At 35.4% G+C, this 16,299-nt stretch overlaps 2 protein-coding genes across 4 annotated transcripts in view; both read left to right on the top strand.

Moving 5' to 3' along the window:
• The window catches only part of RABGAP1L (RAB GTPase activating protein 1 like), a 677,279-nt gene that overhangs the window by 239,352 nt on the left and 421,628 nt on the right, over positions 1–16,299 (top strand). The window lies entirely within an intron of this gene.
• On the top strand, positions 1,171–7,698 carry GPR52 (G protein-coupled receptor 52). The gene is made up of 2 exons (XM_020902286.2): positions 1,171–1,261; positions 2,357–7,698. The coding sequence occupies exon 2, from the start codon at positions 2,580–2,582 to the stop codon at positions 3,663–3,665; it is 1,086 nt and encodes a 361-aa protein (XP_020757945.1). The 5' UTR covers positions 1,171–1,261; positions 2,357–2,579; the 3' UTR covers positions 3,666–7,698.

The following is a 16,299-nucleotide window of genomic DNA, read 5'->3' as shown; positions in this document are numbered from 1 at the left end:
CAGTGCTTTGTATAGTTAAATACATCAGATTCAGCAGTTTAGTGTGGGTGTGGCAGAGGTTGGGGAGATTATAAAGTAACTTCTATTAATCAAAATATAATATATTTTAGAGAGTAAAAATAGTTGCTCTGTCACTGAGTTCATGAAGACTTAGATGATTTTTAATAATTAATAAGTTTTTTTCTGCCAATGAGCATTTGATTACTGCTGACTTTTTAGTGTCATAGTACCTTGTGGTAGTTTCTCTACAGGGTTTAAAGGTGCATCCTAGGGTCTTTTTCCTGTCCTGCTCATAGAAAACAATCTTTACACATGCTATAAGGACAATACCTCTAGAAATTCATACATGTCATTAATATGTTATAAGGATCGGTCAGTTCCATTGTCTTCTTTTGTCAATCTTGATCGGAGCTTGCCGAGTTTAAGTCTATAAGCCTGCATGTGCCTGGCAACTGTTACCTAGTGACAGTTTCAGCTGCAGTGGCCATTGGCTGTGCTGTTGATTGGGGCAGGAGGACCGAGTCACCTTTCTGATGGTGAGTTCTTCTGCATCAGCTCAGGGTGAGGAGGAGGAGCAGGGCTTCGGCTCAGGTGCAGGAAGTGATACTGAGAGATCGTGAAGAATATACTGACAGCATCTCGGTAACTGCATCACAGTAAATTGGACTTCTGAATCAAGCAGCCCAGCCAAGCAGATGATAAGAGTGAATGTAGGTGAGAAGCATTGTTTTATTCCTGTAACAAGAGAACTATTTTATGCTAAGTGAAACTAGGAGTGTACAAGGAGGAATATCCTGTGGATATTATTATGAAAGAAGAAAGACTTCCCTGAATGACCTGGTGGTGCACAAGAAAATAACTTTGAGAAGAATGCTTTCTATTAAGCTCCTGCATTGTTCCTGAAGGAAATGTTTTTATTTCTAATGCATGTTATTTCTTCAAAAGGTATGATAACAAAGACTGACAGGAGACTCTCTGAAATGCCTGTACTTTAAAAAAGACTTTTGACAAATGCTAACCTGATAGCAGAATGACCTTGGAAGCCTTTTGGATGGATTCTATCCTGCCACTCTTTCAGTATTTCAAACTCTAGGATTTAAACTCATCTCGATGCTTTAGAAGTATTTTAAAACAAGAACATCTTATAACCTACCTAATGGCCCCTGTACTAATTCAACACTTGCTCAAAATAGAGTACAGAAATAGAAGAGACATTTTCTTAACATATGGCTGCTATAGAACTGCAAATATAACAGACAAGGTAATATTTTACTTTGAAAAGATTTAGTTGAAGTAATGATTAAATGTATTAATCATTTAATGAAAACAGAAAAGATGCAGCAGTATAGACTATAAAGCCTACTAGAAATACCTAAATAATAAATAATGACAGCATTTCTAGTCAGAAGTTCAGAGCCTATAGGAAAGTTTCTATTGTCTAGATTTTATATATTTGTGAGAGATAGGTGTGGTTGCAAAGGTGATAAATAACTTTGAGCTGTATATTTTATGATCATCCATTATAAGGAAGGTGGCGTATCAGATAATGAAGGTTATTTTCAGTTATTGATGCTGAACTTAATAGAAAAAATGATTTTGTTTTCCTTTTGAAAAGGAAAAGATATAAATTACAGTGCTGGTGGTAGCATCATTAACTGTAATGGACTAAAACTGTTTTCATCTGAATGCTTAAAGAATGCATGCAGAATTAAAACTTTAGAAGTTTGTTTTTCTATTTTGTCAGTGTTGACCCATTGTGTATTATCTTCCTTATCGGAAATATGCTTTTTTTTTCCTCTCATGAGAGTTATAGGGCAGTCTGGAGTCTGTTACCTCTCTTCTGCTCCTTTGTGCCCCAATAGAGACGAATCTTTTAGAATTAATCTTGTTGGAGAAGAGGATTCTTAGCTTTTGAGATAAAAGAAAGAGAAATGGATCATAAAGTTGACCCACCAGCATCAAACCCTGAACTGAGCCCAAAGACACTATTTAGCCCAATGAACTTTTTCTTAGCTTTCCAACCAAATTTGTGATTTTAATTATTTAAGTTCTAAAATTTGAATCCATTTCTCCTGACAGATGAAACAGGAATCCTGAGACTATTTAAGACTTTTTTTTTTCCTCCTCGTTCTTCCTAGTTGATCCCTAAGAAACTACCTTTCTGAAGAGAACTAATGGCCTACAAGAGCTTTTCTTTCCTTGGCAATTGCTTTTTTCCTTTTACAGATTTAATTTTTCATAGTGCAAGGTATTATTAAGAAGTCCATTTTCTCTAGAAGTGCCTTGTGTCTGCAAAAAGTTGTTTGAAAGCACCGGAGGAAGCTAATTGGTGACCTGTTTTTCACCTCCTTTCTAGCTTATTCCTCTTCCTTCCCCCCCCAAAGCTGAGGTGTGTTACTGCTGCACCGAGGCTGATGAAGAGACTTGAGTACAGCTCCCCGGGATGCTCAGCTGTGACAGAAGCACTGCCACTGTCTGCCGAAGCTGATGCTGAGACACTCATGGGCAGAGTTTAGCAGATGCTAGGCAGGGCACCTGCTTGCTGTAGCTAGGGCTGCAGGTCCTTTTAATTCCAAGCCATGAATGATTCCAGGTGGACTGAATGGAGGATCCTGAACACGAGCAGTGGCATTTTGAATGTGTCTGAACGTCACTCCTGCCCACTTGGATTTGGCCACTACAGTGCCGTGGACGTATGCATCTTCGAGACAGTTGTCATTGTCTTGCTGACATTTCTCATCATTGCTGGGAATTTAACGGTCATCTTTGTTTTTCACTGTGCTCCACTCTTACACCACTATACGACCAGCTATTTCATTCAAACAATGGCATATGCTGATCTTTTTGTTGGAGTTAGCTGCTTGGTTCCTACTCTCTCACTTCTCCACTACTCCACAGGTATCCACGAGTCACTGACTTGCCAGGTTTTTGGATATATCATCTCAGTCCTGAAAAGTGTTTCTATGGCATGTCTTGCCTGCATCAGTGTGGATCGCTATCTTGCCATCACCAAGCCTCTGTCCTACAATCAACTGGTCACCCCATGTCGCCTGAGAATTTGCATCATTTTAATCTGGATCTACTCTTGCCTAATTTTCTTGCCTTCCTTTTTTGGCTGGGGGAAACCTGGTTACCACGGTGACATTTTTGAATGGTGTGCCACCTCTTGGCTCACCAGTGCCTATTTTACCGGCTTTATTGTTTGTTTACTTTATGCCCCTGCTGCCTTGGTTGTCTGCTTCACTTACTTCCACATTTTCAAAATTTGCCGGCAGCACACCAAAGAGATAAATGACCGGAGAGCCCGATTCCCGAGCCATGAGGCGGCTGCCTCTGGAGAGGCCGGGCATAGCCCTGATCGTCGCTACGCCATGGTTTTGTTTCGGATAACCAGTGTGTTTTACATGCTGTGGCTCCCTTACATCATCTACTTTCTTCTAGAAAGCTCCCGGGTCTTGGACAATCCAACACTGTCCTTCCTAACCACCTGGCTGGCTATAAGTAATAGTTTTTGTAACTGTGTTATATACAGCCTCTCCAACAGTGTTTTCCGGCTAGGCCTCCGAAGACTGTCTGAGACAATGTGTATGTCTTGTATGTGTGTCAAGGATCAGGAAGCACGAGACCCCAAACCTAGGAAACGGGCTAACTCCTGCTCCATCTGAAGAAAACGCCACAGTAAATCACATGTAATCTGACAGTAGTTTTGGATTGTATTCTTGCTTCATCTGGAAATTTGCCACTAGAGAAATATTTACTTGAATAGTTGACTATGAGAGGAAGGGACTAAAAGTTTCTTTTTTTCTTTTTCATGTAAAAAAAAAAACACCTAAAGATATATAGAGGGTAATCTCATGAGATAATTGTAGTGTGTGAGTATAAATATGCAGTACTAGGAAAAGTGAAGCTCTGAGGATGAAAAAGTACCTCAGATCTTCCACAGGGCAGGAGCGAAGCCCCTGGCGTCTTGTCTCTCTTTCTGACTGGGCTTTCTCCTCTGTCTCTGCCTCTCAGTCTCTCTCTATCTCACTCTCTTCTGTGTCTTTGGAAATTACTTACATAAATTGCCCTTTATAGAAAAATGCTACATATTATATATGTGGTAAAGTATAACCTTTTGCATCAAAGTGTACTTCTAAACTCACTAATCTGCAGTCCCTAAAAGGTCCCTCCATGGAGGATACATAGCAAGCACTGTATTTTATTACCTGCCACACAACGCTTTTGCTTGTGTTTTTATACCTGTAGCACAAATTTCTGCAGTTTTTTTTTGTTTGTTTGTTTCTTCTGGGTAAATGTATGCTCCCTCCTCCTTTCTATCAGCCTGCTGTTATTTTTCCTCCATTTTTCTTTTATCTGCATCCTTTGGTACCTTAAGCCAGAAGTGTCTTAGCTAATGAAAGAATCTATTATATAAAAGTCATAATGTTGAATGGCTTATTCCTTCTAAAACAGTATTCTATATATTGTTTAAGATATTGTGTTAAGTATTTTTTAATGGCTTTGGGAAACATTTTTATTTGGTTTCTTTTGAAATAATACATGTGCCCAAAGTGGTGTCCTTTTTGGGGGGGCCTATAGTTAAGCCTTGTTTTTCTTTAAGATAATTCACAATGCAAATGCAGAGGACTCACTCAGAAGTGGGGTACTGCTCTTAAAGCTACTTGGCATGTTCTACCTGTTTTTTTAAAGAGTAAAATATTAGCCTTTTTATGTTAAGTCTGCAGAGCTTACTGTTGTGATCCACTAATTATTTGTATGATAATGCATTTGCACATACTATATTTTTTACAACAAAGAACATGTAAATTACATTATGTGATCTGTGCCTAATGTCTTCTTAGCACACTATATAGATCAGTGTTGCTTAAATCGTCAACATTGGACAAAAATATATAAAAACTTCTTTTAAGAGAAAAATACTTTTGTTAGTTGTTAATTAGATATTTCTATTAGACCAAGCTGCATTCCTAGTGATGCTGAGAATAAAGTATACTTAATTATCAAATACAGGTAAGAACTGTCAATATTTCCTTTTGTAATGATCTGTTTTCCTGTTCAGAAATTAAATTATTTTTGTGTGTGCTATATGGAGTTGTGTAATAAATTGTCAGGGGTTTAGATGTAGCAAAATGGCATTTGGAAAATTAATAGTGAAGCAGGTGTAAGTGCTAAAACATCTAAATCTTACTTTTTTTTTTTTTATCATAAGTTTCCTGCCAGATAGACATTTTAAAATTTATATCAAACTACTGAGTATTCTCAGCATTTTTGATTATTTTATGAAATGCATATAGTGAAATGTGCCTATGACTCTTCAGATTGGAAGCCAACCATGTTTGCACATTGGTGGTTTGACTTAAGAGGTCCTTTAGTAAAAGAAATGTCATTGTTTTATTGAGGTTGTTCTGAACCCATGTATATTTTTAAACATGTAAGAAAGGTTTAAAATAAAGAATAAAATAGTATTCTACATATTCAAAATCAGACTTTGCTTCAGTTTAATAAAACATTTAGAATATAAGGTTACTGTTGGGAAATCAAAAACTTATTTCACATTTTTGTGATTTGGGTTGTTTACATTGATTCTCATTCCATTTGCCAGTGACATCTTGGATAAGTTGAAATGTGCCTTTTGAGTTCAGACCAGTTTAAGGAAAATAAAGCTTGAGGAAACATAATACTAACTTTCAAGTTGACTGATATAAATAGAACTTTCAACATTGTGTGTGTTATTTGGGAATCAGATGTTGATTCCTTTAGTTTGGTATGTAAGTATAGTTAGAAAAGACGTCATACATCCTCTGTACAAAATACCTGAGGCTGTGTTTATGGCATTTTTTCTTTTTTGTTTTTCATCATGCTAGTTAATAATTATATGCCAGGCACTGTGAAGTTTTACATATGTGATAACTTTGAATTCTCACTGCAACCCTTGGAGATAGGTAATGTTTTTATCCCCATCCTAAAGATGGGGAAGCCAAAGAAAAGTGATTTATCCAAGGTCGGCCTCTAGGTCAGTTGTAGAGGTTCGTCCACACTCACATAACCATTTTGCTACCCTGCCTTTCCCCCATAAGGCCTTCAAACCTTGTACCTCTGTCTTTACCTTTTCCCTACAAAGCTTGAGTTTTTTTTTTTCTTTCTCACCTAAATTTTTGCTTCAGTTCTTTCCTTGTGATATCTTTTTCCTTGATCTTAAAACTCTCTTTTATTAAAGTAGCAATCTGATAAGGCCACACTTAAGAGTTTAGTCTTTAATCAAACTGAAACCCTGGGGCACGGCACCCCCTTGACAGTCCTTTTGTTCATTTCTGTTAAGTTTTCATTGCATATCTTTTCCAAGTCTCTCTAAATTTCTTAATAATTTTTTTTTTTTTTTAAGACAAAGGGTAGAGAAGGAAAACTTTGCTATAGGCTGAAAGGAAAGCCTCTAGAAGGCAAGTCCTTGGTTTAGGTTCTTCACTTATTCTAATGTTTTGTGGGCAATGCCAGGATAAGCCATTTAACTTCCTTTTAATATGTGTTTTGTAATAAGATAACATTTATTTTGAAACTATTTTGCCTTTTTAATATGAATATGTTTTAAGAATAGAAAGCATAACCATCATTCTTACCACTATACTGTATTCGGTGGTAATTATGCAATTTGGTTATAGATCATAGCCAAACAATAATGCTGTAGTCTATTTCTAAAGGTTCTATTATCTGTGGAGTTGTTTCTAAAGTTATATAGTGTCGTAAGGCTTTGTCACCTACGAGTTTGTGAAGCCTGAACTGACCTCATAAGCTGTTTAGCCCCAGGTAAGATACTAAATGTTGCAAGTTTTCAGTTTTCTCATCTGGATCAGAAAGATCCAGAGACTTGTACCTTCCTAGTAGGCTGGATTTAAAGATTAAATGATATAAAGCAGTCTCTGTATTCAGCATGGCTCCTGACACATACAAATTGTTCAAATTGTGGTAGCTGCTGTTTTATTGTCTTTGTAGCTGCCATATTTATTGCTATCACAAGTTAAAGATTACTGATTCTGATAAGGAAGTTTTATAACCATTTAGAGTTATATAAGATGGCATTTTTTTTTCCCCAAAATCTGTTAAACTTGGATTTGGCCTAAACCCAGGCTTCCCTCATAGCTCAGGTGGTAAAGACTCTGCCTGCAGTGCAGGAGACCCAGGTTCGATTCCTGGGTCAGGAAGATCCCCTGGAGAAGGAAATGGCAACCCACTCCAGTTTCTTTGCCTGGAGAATCCCATGGACAGAGGAACCTGGCAGGCTGCAGTCTTTGGGGTTGCAAGAGTTGGATATGACTTAGAGACTAAACCACCAGATTTTTTTAAATGTAGAAAGCTTCCATAATCTCTGAAAGCTCTTTTCCCAGGAATAGTTGTTCATGAAGATACCATTGGCGATGAAAGATATCCAGCAAGCAGACGATGGGATGAGACAGGATGACTCTGAGATTAACCTCCATCCCTGGTGCCTCAGTTGGTAAAGAATCTGCCTAAAATGCAGGAGATCTGGGTTTGATCCCTGGGTTGGAAGATCTCCTGGAGAAGGAAATGGCAACCTGCTGCAGTATTGTTGCCTGGAGAATTCCGTTGACAGGGAGCCTGGCGGGATACAGTCCATAGGGTCGGGAAGAGTTGGACACGACTAAGCAACTAGCACTTTATTTAATATAGTAAATACAAAAATTGTATTAGTTATATATTTAATACAACATAGTTAAACATTTTTCTTTCATCAGGTTGGCAGTAGTAGGAAAGCATTGTTGAGTAGTACCTTGCCATTTGTCTTTGCATTTTAGTTTTCCTTGTACACTAACATGGAATTTAAGGTATTTTGTCATAAACATATTACCTGGAAGAAACAAAGATTATAAATAGATTTGCTCACTTTATATCATTCATTATATAAAATTAGAAATGAAGTCGTTGCCTTAAATTAAATGACTTTCCTCTGTCTCTCCATACCCTGGAAGGTAATCATTAGATATGAAAAAGATATAAGTGTGTGATAAACAGAGGAAATTAAGATGTGGGGAATTTGCTTGTATAATGTGCTGAGCATAGCATCCTTTCTGTCCAGGAAGGACCATCACAGTGCACAGGAGCCTTTGTTACTAAGTTGATGCTCTGTTCTGATGTATAGGGTCCAACAGTTGCTCCTTTCCCTGAGTAAAACTCTTAAGATTAGGAAGGATGTGCAGAAAGTTGTATAATCAACAACCAAATATGTGGACATTGAGGAAAAATGATTTGAAGAGAAAAAATAATCCTCCTTTCAGTGTTTCTTATAAATGTAAGTTTTATCCAGTGCTAGTTTTGCTCTATAATTTAAAATATTTTAACTTTAATAGTGTAAATAATTCTCTTAAAATAATAAAAGTGATATGATTAGATTTTCCTTCTTTATTAATATCCTGTTTAAAAATTTTTATAGTGAACCTTCTTTTATAATTGGAAAATAGTCTTGTTAAGTGTGCTGTTTAAAAACTACTTTGATGTTTCACAGTTTTGTTGATTTTACAAGTAGCATTAGCTAATTTTGTCTCAGTACAATTTTCTTTTAAAGACAGTTTATGTAGTTTCTGACATGTATAATATTTGTTAGTACATGTAAAATTTTCAGAGACATTTGATGCCTTTCTGTTTGTGATATTAGATGTTCTTGATATAATTTTGCTTCAGCACAATCATTTTTAAGTGTTATTTGCTGAATCTAAAATGGATCTCTGTTATCTACCACATTTTGTTTAATGCATTATATTTTAAAAATGTACCACTAATGCATTTTAAAATGCATTTTCCACATGTTTAAATAACAGAAGGATGACCTTGCATTAGGGAAGCAGAGTCCAGCTTATGTGTTAGCTGCCTATTTCACATATAGGCAAGATTCTGTTTTTAGCATCCCCACCCCCAAAGATCATATCTGTAACTTTTTAGTGATAACTTTTATTTTATTCTCACATATGATTCACTATTAAGGTGAAGAAAATCATAGTAATAAATTCAGCTGGAGATTGTTACATCTGATGAGTGTTTAACATGAAAGGCATATGTGATATCAATATTTTCACTATCATAAATGGGATCAGATTAATTTTGGAGATTGTAAAATTTCAAAATATGCAAGTGATAAGTATCCAGAAGAAACAGTGCATAGTGATAGAATTTATTGAATGGAATTATTTCCTTAAATTCTAAAATTTCCCCAAATGCTCCTTTATACAAAATAAATCATGTTTCTCTTTTGAGTTTAGAAATCTGACTCCAATTTTATTTTATGTTTTCTACTTAAGTAAGTGGAAATGATGTTGATGCTGGTTAAAACTACTCATATATACTCTATGAATTCAAAGTGATGACATTATTTTCAGTGGAAGTCCCACGCATAAAAAAAATCAAGTACAAAGTTATATAGTCTGTTCTTTAAAATTCAAAATGTATCTTTAAATGCAGTGCAGACCTGTGCATTTGTCTGAGGTTATGCCTGACACAAACAAGTGTTCATGTATATACTCTGTGTAACATACAGTTTTAAAACATTTACTTATATTCCTAATAAAGTCTGAAGTTTAAAGTAGGTATTTTTAGAGTATACATTTTATATGATAAATAGCCTCATCACAATTATTTCATTTACTCCTCCTCAGGTTTTATAATTAAAAATGGTATTTGTAAAATTGACACTATAAATGCTAGATTTTGCCAAGATAAAAAAATAATTTGTGAGCAATAGGTTAAAAAAATTCTAAAGTCCTTGTTTTAATTTTTTAGCAAGTTAAACTGTATTTGGATTTTTCTTGTGATTATTTTGGCAAGGAAAAGTTTCAAAATTCTGTCTTTAGAATTCCTTGCCGATTGCAAATTACATTTTCTTATTTGTAAGAAAACAACTTCTGTATAATGTATATCTAGGTTTTTGTGAAATGTTCTTGCCATAAATTAGATTTTAAAATTTAAGAAAAATTATAAATAAATATGCATTTAACTTCTTGCTCTCCAAGATCTCAAAAGATTACTGGATTTTTAGGTATATTTACTTGGAGATAACCCTGGAAAAGTACATTTTCAAGATTTATATTTAGAATGTATTATTGTTAAGTGGGTCTTGTAATGGCTTCTGTTGTTTCAGTCATCAGCATCACTTATCAGCCCTACCTTCTCAGTTTCTATACGTGATTTAATACTTAAAATTGAACAAAAATTTAAATTTATTAGAGGGCTATACCTTGATATACTTTTATAGATTTTGAAGTCTAGAACATCTTGCAGTAGCATTTATTTATGGGACAAGATAAAAAGGTGTCTGCATGTGGATATATATGTATTTGTTATACTGCTTAAAAATCATCTTCGACTCTTTTGCAACCCCATGGACTGTAGCCTGCCAGACTCCTCTGTCCAGGGAATCCTAGGTGAGAATACTGGAGTGGGTTACCCTTACCTTCTCCAGGGGAACTTCCTGACCCAGGGATCAAAACCCATGTCTCCTACATTGGCAGGCAGATTCTTTACCACTGGGCCACCAGGGAAGCACCTGTTACAGACTGAGAAAAAATCCCTGTGTTTTTATTTTGCCGTCATTTTAGAGTGTTTACTTTTGCTATAGTTAAAGGTACACATGTTTTTTAATAGAAAACTTATTAGGATTTGAAGTAACATCTTTGTTGAGATTACCAGTGATGTCTTAGTTTGGGAATGTTAATATGGGATATATTCAAATGATTGTGTGTGCATTGAGGAGATTGGAGACAAGTCTTGCCTCTCTGTCATATGTGTTAAGAAATTATTATAAAATACTGCACATTAAGTTTTGAAAAAGCTTAAAATGCTTTTGAATATGTATAATGCCCTTGGCATTATGAATTAAATGTATTCTAAAAGCTTCTGTGAGCAAACCCTATCTCATTTTACATGTAGAAATCTGAGATAAGATTTTTAAGTGACCCTCCTCACAAGATCACATAACCAAAGATACTACTGACCATATATCTTGTGCAGCAGTGACTTTGCCTGTGATAAAGTTCTTGAATAATATATTTACGTACGGCTGGTGGTTGAGGGATCTGACCCTTTTTCATTGAGTAGAAAATGAGGAGTGACTTAGTTAATACAGGAAAAATTCCATATGAAGTTTTAATTGTATATTGAAGGTGGGATTTTGAGGTCATGGAAAATTTTAATGAGATGTATTCTCAGCAGTGCTAATTTCTTAAAGAAATTTCTTATCCATAGAGGGTTATAAAATTTACCTATCTTTTAAAAAACACAACAGTTTAAAAACATCTGGTGAATTTATTGAGAGATATGTAGACTGAATTGAGCAGTGTTAGTTATGTATTTAAAAACTATAACCTTAGTGATGATGATGTTGTTAAGTCACTAAATCATGTCCAACTTTTTGACTCCATGGACTGCAGTACGTCAGACTTCCCTGTACTTCAGTATCTCCTGGAGTTTCTTCAAACTCATGTCCATTGAGTCAGTCATGCCATCCATCCATCTTGTCCTCTGTTGCCCCCTTCTCCTTAATGATGAAGAATTGTAAAAAACACACTAGTACACACACACACACACACACACACATACATATATATATATATATATATATATATATATGCTTTTGAAAAGTAAACATGTCATAGCTGTGCACTTTATGTTCTGAATATTCTTTATAATGGATTTGCAGTGTTGTTGAAATCATAATAGGATGGTTTTTTCTAAACCTAGTGATAGAAAAGGTCTTGACATTTCTGGCTACCGTGCTTTATGAAGTGCTATGTTGTGTATAGTCTAAAAAATTGTACTCAGGGAATCAGAGAGAGCAGTCTGAATTAGTGATATTTTTACATAAAATCCTGTTAATGTATAATTCAATTTTCTTTCAGTGAAATAATATGGTTATAGAAAAATTAAAGGAACTCTAATTAGGCTAACACAGGATTGCCTTATAAATGTCCTTAGATGAACTGTTTCCTTAGTTTCTAGTGTATGCATCAACTGAATATAACTGAATTTTACTGAATTGTTTGAAAAGTTTGTTGTCTTAAACATTTAAGGTTTTTGTGAGAATTTTGATCATTTAACTTATGGTACCCATTAAAAAGATTTGCAAGATGAGTCATTGCAAAATTCAAATTATTGAAATCTGAATTAGCCAGATATTTTTGCATTTTGTATCAGTAAAGTAGGACAATAAATATTTGTTTATGTTTTATGTGACATAAATTGTGGTTCTGCAGATACTCCTGGATGCTTTTAAGTCCAGAGAGTAATTTATTGTGGGAAGCAAGCTAAGGGGCAGACTATCTAATTTCTAGAATTTTAGGGAGAGATTGCAAAATAATTTTAGGAGCAATGCAATAGATTGAAGAATTAGAGAACTTGATGCATTTTAAAGATGGCAGTTTAGTTGCTAAGTTATGTCCAACTCTTGAAACCCCATGAACTTTAGCCCGCCAGTCTGTCAGTCCATTGAATTCCCCGGGCAAGGATACTAGAGTGGATTGCCAGTTTTAAAGATGAATTGACCTAAATATTTAGCTATGTGGAAGATCTCCTGGAGAAGGAAATGGCAATCCACTCCAGTATTCTTGCCTGGAGAATCCCATGGACGGAGGAGCCTGGCAGGCTACAGTCCACGGTGTCGCAGAGAGACAGACATGACTCAGCAACTTTACTCACTTAGTCACTCACTTGGATGCTTTAGTCTCAGAGGATACCTTGGGGTATTTGAAAAGTTATTAAAGTGAAAGGGAAGGAAATGTTCAGTGTTCAACAAAGTACAAAAGTGTTGAGTTTAATTAAGTCCCATTTGTTTATTTTTGTTTTTATTTCCATTACTCTGGAAGACAAATTCAATAGTATCTTGCTGTGATTTATGTCAGAGAGTGTTCTGCCTGTGTTTTCCTCTAAAAGGTTTTTAGTATCCAGTCTCACATATCGTCTTTAATCCATTTTGAACTTATTTTTGTGTCAGGTGTTAAAGAATGATCTAATTTTACTTATTTACATGTAGCTATCCAGTTTTGCCATCACCATTTGTTGAAGAGGCTGTCTTTCCAACATTTGTCATGGATTAATTGACCATAGGTACATGGGTTTATTTCTAGATTTTCTATCCTGTTCCATTGATCTATATTTCTATTTTTCTGCCAATATCATACTGTTTTCATGATTGTAGCTTTGTAGTACAATCTGAAGTTGGGGAGTCTGATTCCTCCAGCTCCGTTTTTCTTTCTCAAGATTGCTTTGGCTATTTGGGGGTGTTCTGTGTTTCCATAAAAATTGTAAAACTTTTCTTCTAGTTCTGTGAAAAATGCCATTGGTAATTTGATAGGAATTACATTGACTCTGTAGATTGCTTTGAGGAGTATAGTCATTTTCACAATATTGATTCTTCAAATCCAAGAACATAATATATATATCCATCTGTTTGTGTCATCTTTGATTTCTTTCATCAGTGTCTTATAGTTTTCTACATACAGATCTTTTGTCTCCTAAGATAAGTTTGTTCCTAGGTAGTTTACTCTTTTTGTTGCAGTGGTGAATTGGATTGTTTGCTTAATTTTTCTTTCTGATTTTTCATTGCTAGTGTATAGGAATACAAGGGATTTCTGTATATTAATTTTATGTCCTGCCACTTTACAGATTTCATTGATTAACTCTGCTGGTTTTCTGGTGGTATCTTTAGGGTTTTCTGTGGGCTTCCCTGGTGGCTCAGATGGTAAAGCATCTGCCTCCAATGCTGGAGACCTGGGTTTGATCCCTGGGTCAGGAAGATCCCCTGGAGAAGGAAATGGCAACCCACTCCAGCACTCTTGCCCGGAAAATCCGTGGACAGAGGAGCCTGGTAGGCTACAGTCCATGGGGTTTCAGAGTTGGACACGACTGAGAGACTTTACTCACTTACTTATGTATAGTATCATGTTGTCTGCAAACAGTGTTTTATTTCTTCTTTTCCAATCTGGATTTCTTTTTCTTCTCTGATTGCCCTGCTGGGACTTCCAAAACTATGTTGAATAATAGTCTGCCTCTTCTGATTGTCATTGCTTCCACATAACTAATTGCCCCTTTTTCATCCTCAGTCAGAATTCACTTTAGTTTTTATTTTTAATCTTTAAACAAGTATTATTCCTTAAGGAAATATGTGTGTGTTAATTTCTCAGTTGTGTCCGACTCTTTGCAACCCCAGAGGCTCTTCCTTCTGTCCATGGGATTTCCCAGGCAAGAATACTGGAATGGGTTCCCATTTCTTTCTCCAGGGGATCTTCCTTACCCAGGGATTGAACCCGGGTCTCCTGCATTGCAAACAAATTCTACTGTCTGAGCCAGCAGGAAATATAAGGAGTATTTAAAAGGATAAAAAAGAGAGTGAATCACCCATAATTCTATATAATATTAACACTTAGATATAAAAACTCATTTGTTTCTTCCCCTCTATAATTTTCTACCATTGACCAGGATTTTTTCTATGTAAAGGGTTTTTAATGTAGTTATTTATATCTTAAGCATTTTTCTGTGTTATTGCATACTGTTTATGAACATTTTATAAATAAGCTTTAGTATTTAGTATTATTTTGTTCCAATTTTTAAGAAAGAGAAATACTGAATATTATTAAAATGGTTATTTATACATGGTGCCAAGTTTTTTAAAAGAAGTGAGCCAGTTTATCTTCACACTAACAGCTATCAGCCTACCTTTAGGGCTTCCCTGGTAGTTCAAATAGTAACGAATCTACCTGCTTCACCACAAGCTTTCCAGCAGCAATTGTACATTAACAAGTAAATTAAGAGAATTGACTTTCACTTTATCTCCTCTGAGCCCCTGAAAGAGGTTGCTTTGTTTAGTGTGTTTTTTGTGGTGTCTATCTTCCATGCACTGAGAAAAAACCACTAAAACCCTTAAAACTGGTATGGGTCTGCTGAGCCTCATTTAAACCATGGTACTCAAATTCTTCCTTTATTTTTTAATTTTTAATTTTTGGTGGGAAGCATGTTGTGTGTGTCATATAGCCACCTATATTAGAGTTTGAGAAAGACTTAGAACATTTTCCCTCTTGTATTCTTCTGCCTCTGTTATAGCTATGGGGGAGGATCTTTTCTCAAGCAGACAGTTTAGAGGCTTGTGTCTTTGGGTGTGGACCTTAAGACATAAGCTGTTAATGGTTGAGAACCCCAGGCCAAGTTTTGATACTTGGGATTTTTCTAACCTTCAGAACCATCATTCCCACAATGGTGACTAGAGCTGTGGTAAGCCAGTGAGAGGCTTTACCACTTTGGAGCTGTGACACCTGGTATGAATGTCTAAGGAGCCAGGGGATGCTTCTAAGTCCAGCTTTTCTCCCCATTCTTTTACATTGCCCTGGTTCCTCAGAGTGCTTTGTACATGGTGGCTACTCAGTTCTTTGTTGAGCTGAATGTAAAAGGCTCTCTATTATGTCATTTATTTATTGAGTTGAATTGAATTGAATAACTTGGCTTAACTGTATTTTGAGGTCTTATCCCTTTTCTCCCCAACTCAGTTAAGGGTTCAGTTGGACTGAAGATAATTTCAAAATTCTTTGCCCCCTGCCTTTCTAGTAGAGTATACATGAAGGAGCTATGGAAAAGAGTATTTAGAAGAAATGAAAGATTTTTAAAGTTTTATTTAATATAGCTATCTGCCTAATTGAATTCTTCCTTCCAAACCCACATTAAGTGGACATTTAGGCTTCAAATATGTGTTTTAAAGGAGGGTGAATGATCTTTGGGGTAGCTTTGAATTTTAGATAATTTTTAAATTTATACACAACTTGAATGAATGTCTTCCTGCATTTCTTTTCCTTATGATTATATGGAAAAAATTAAAATCTCTATTTTACCCAAGAACTTTCTATATATGTTAGTAGAACTATTGTGCTTATCTCCAGTCTTCTTTTGGTCTTGAGCTGTTCCTTATAAAATATGGTTTTGGAGCTCATCACAAGCTTTGCCATAAATGTGCTGTAATATATTCTTCTTTAAATGGATAAATATAATTTTCTATATGTGATATGACCAGTAGCAGAGGAGAATTGGGCTGTTATTTACTCTTGGTTTGAATATAGTATGCTTTTTATTTAGCACAGAAGTAAATTAGGAATCTTTGATAGTTATATCTTGCCATTTAATATATGGGTTTATATTAATTAATTTAATTATATTATATATTACATTAACATATGGGTTTATTTTCAATAAACCCTGAAGTCTTTTTCATACTTACTTAATTACAAGTTTGTTCTTCCTACTTGTATAGTAGCTTGT

Source organism: Odocoileus virginianus, chromosome 11 (genome assembly GCF_023699985.2).
Source record: "Odocoileus virginianus isolate 20LAN1187 ecotype Illinois chromosome 11, Ovbor_1.2, whole genome shotgun sequence".
NCBI classification, from domain to species: domain Eukaryota; kingdom Metazoa; phylum Chordata; class Mammalia; order Artiodactyla; family Cervidae; genus Odocoileus; species Odocoileus virginianus.
Note: the sequence above shows the minus strand (reverse complement) of the source record. Positions and strands in the feature narration are given on the sequence as shown.

Bases quoted from the DNA above. Each gene is read 5' to 3' on its own strand.
- GPR52 (XM_020902286.2), top strand. From the start codon at position 2,580: ATGAATGATTCCAGGTGGACTGAATGGAGGATCCTGAACACGAGCAGT.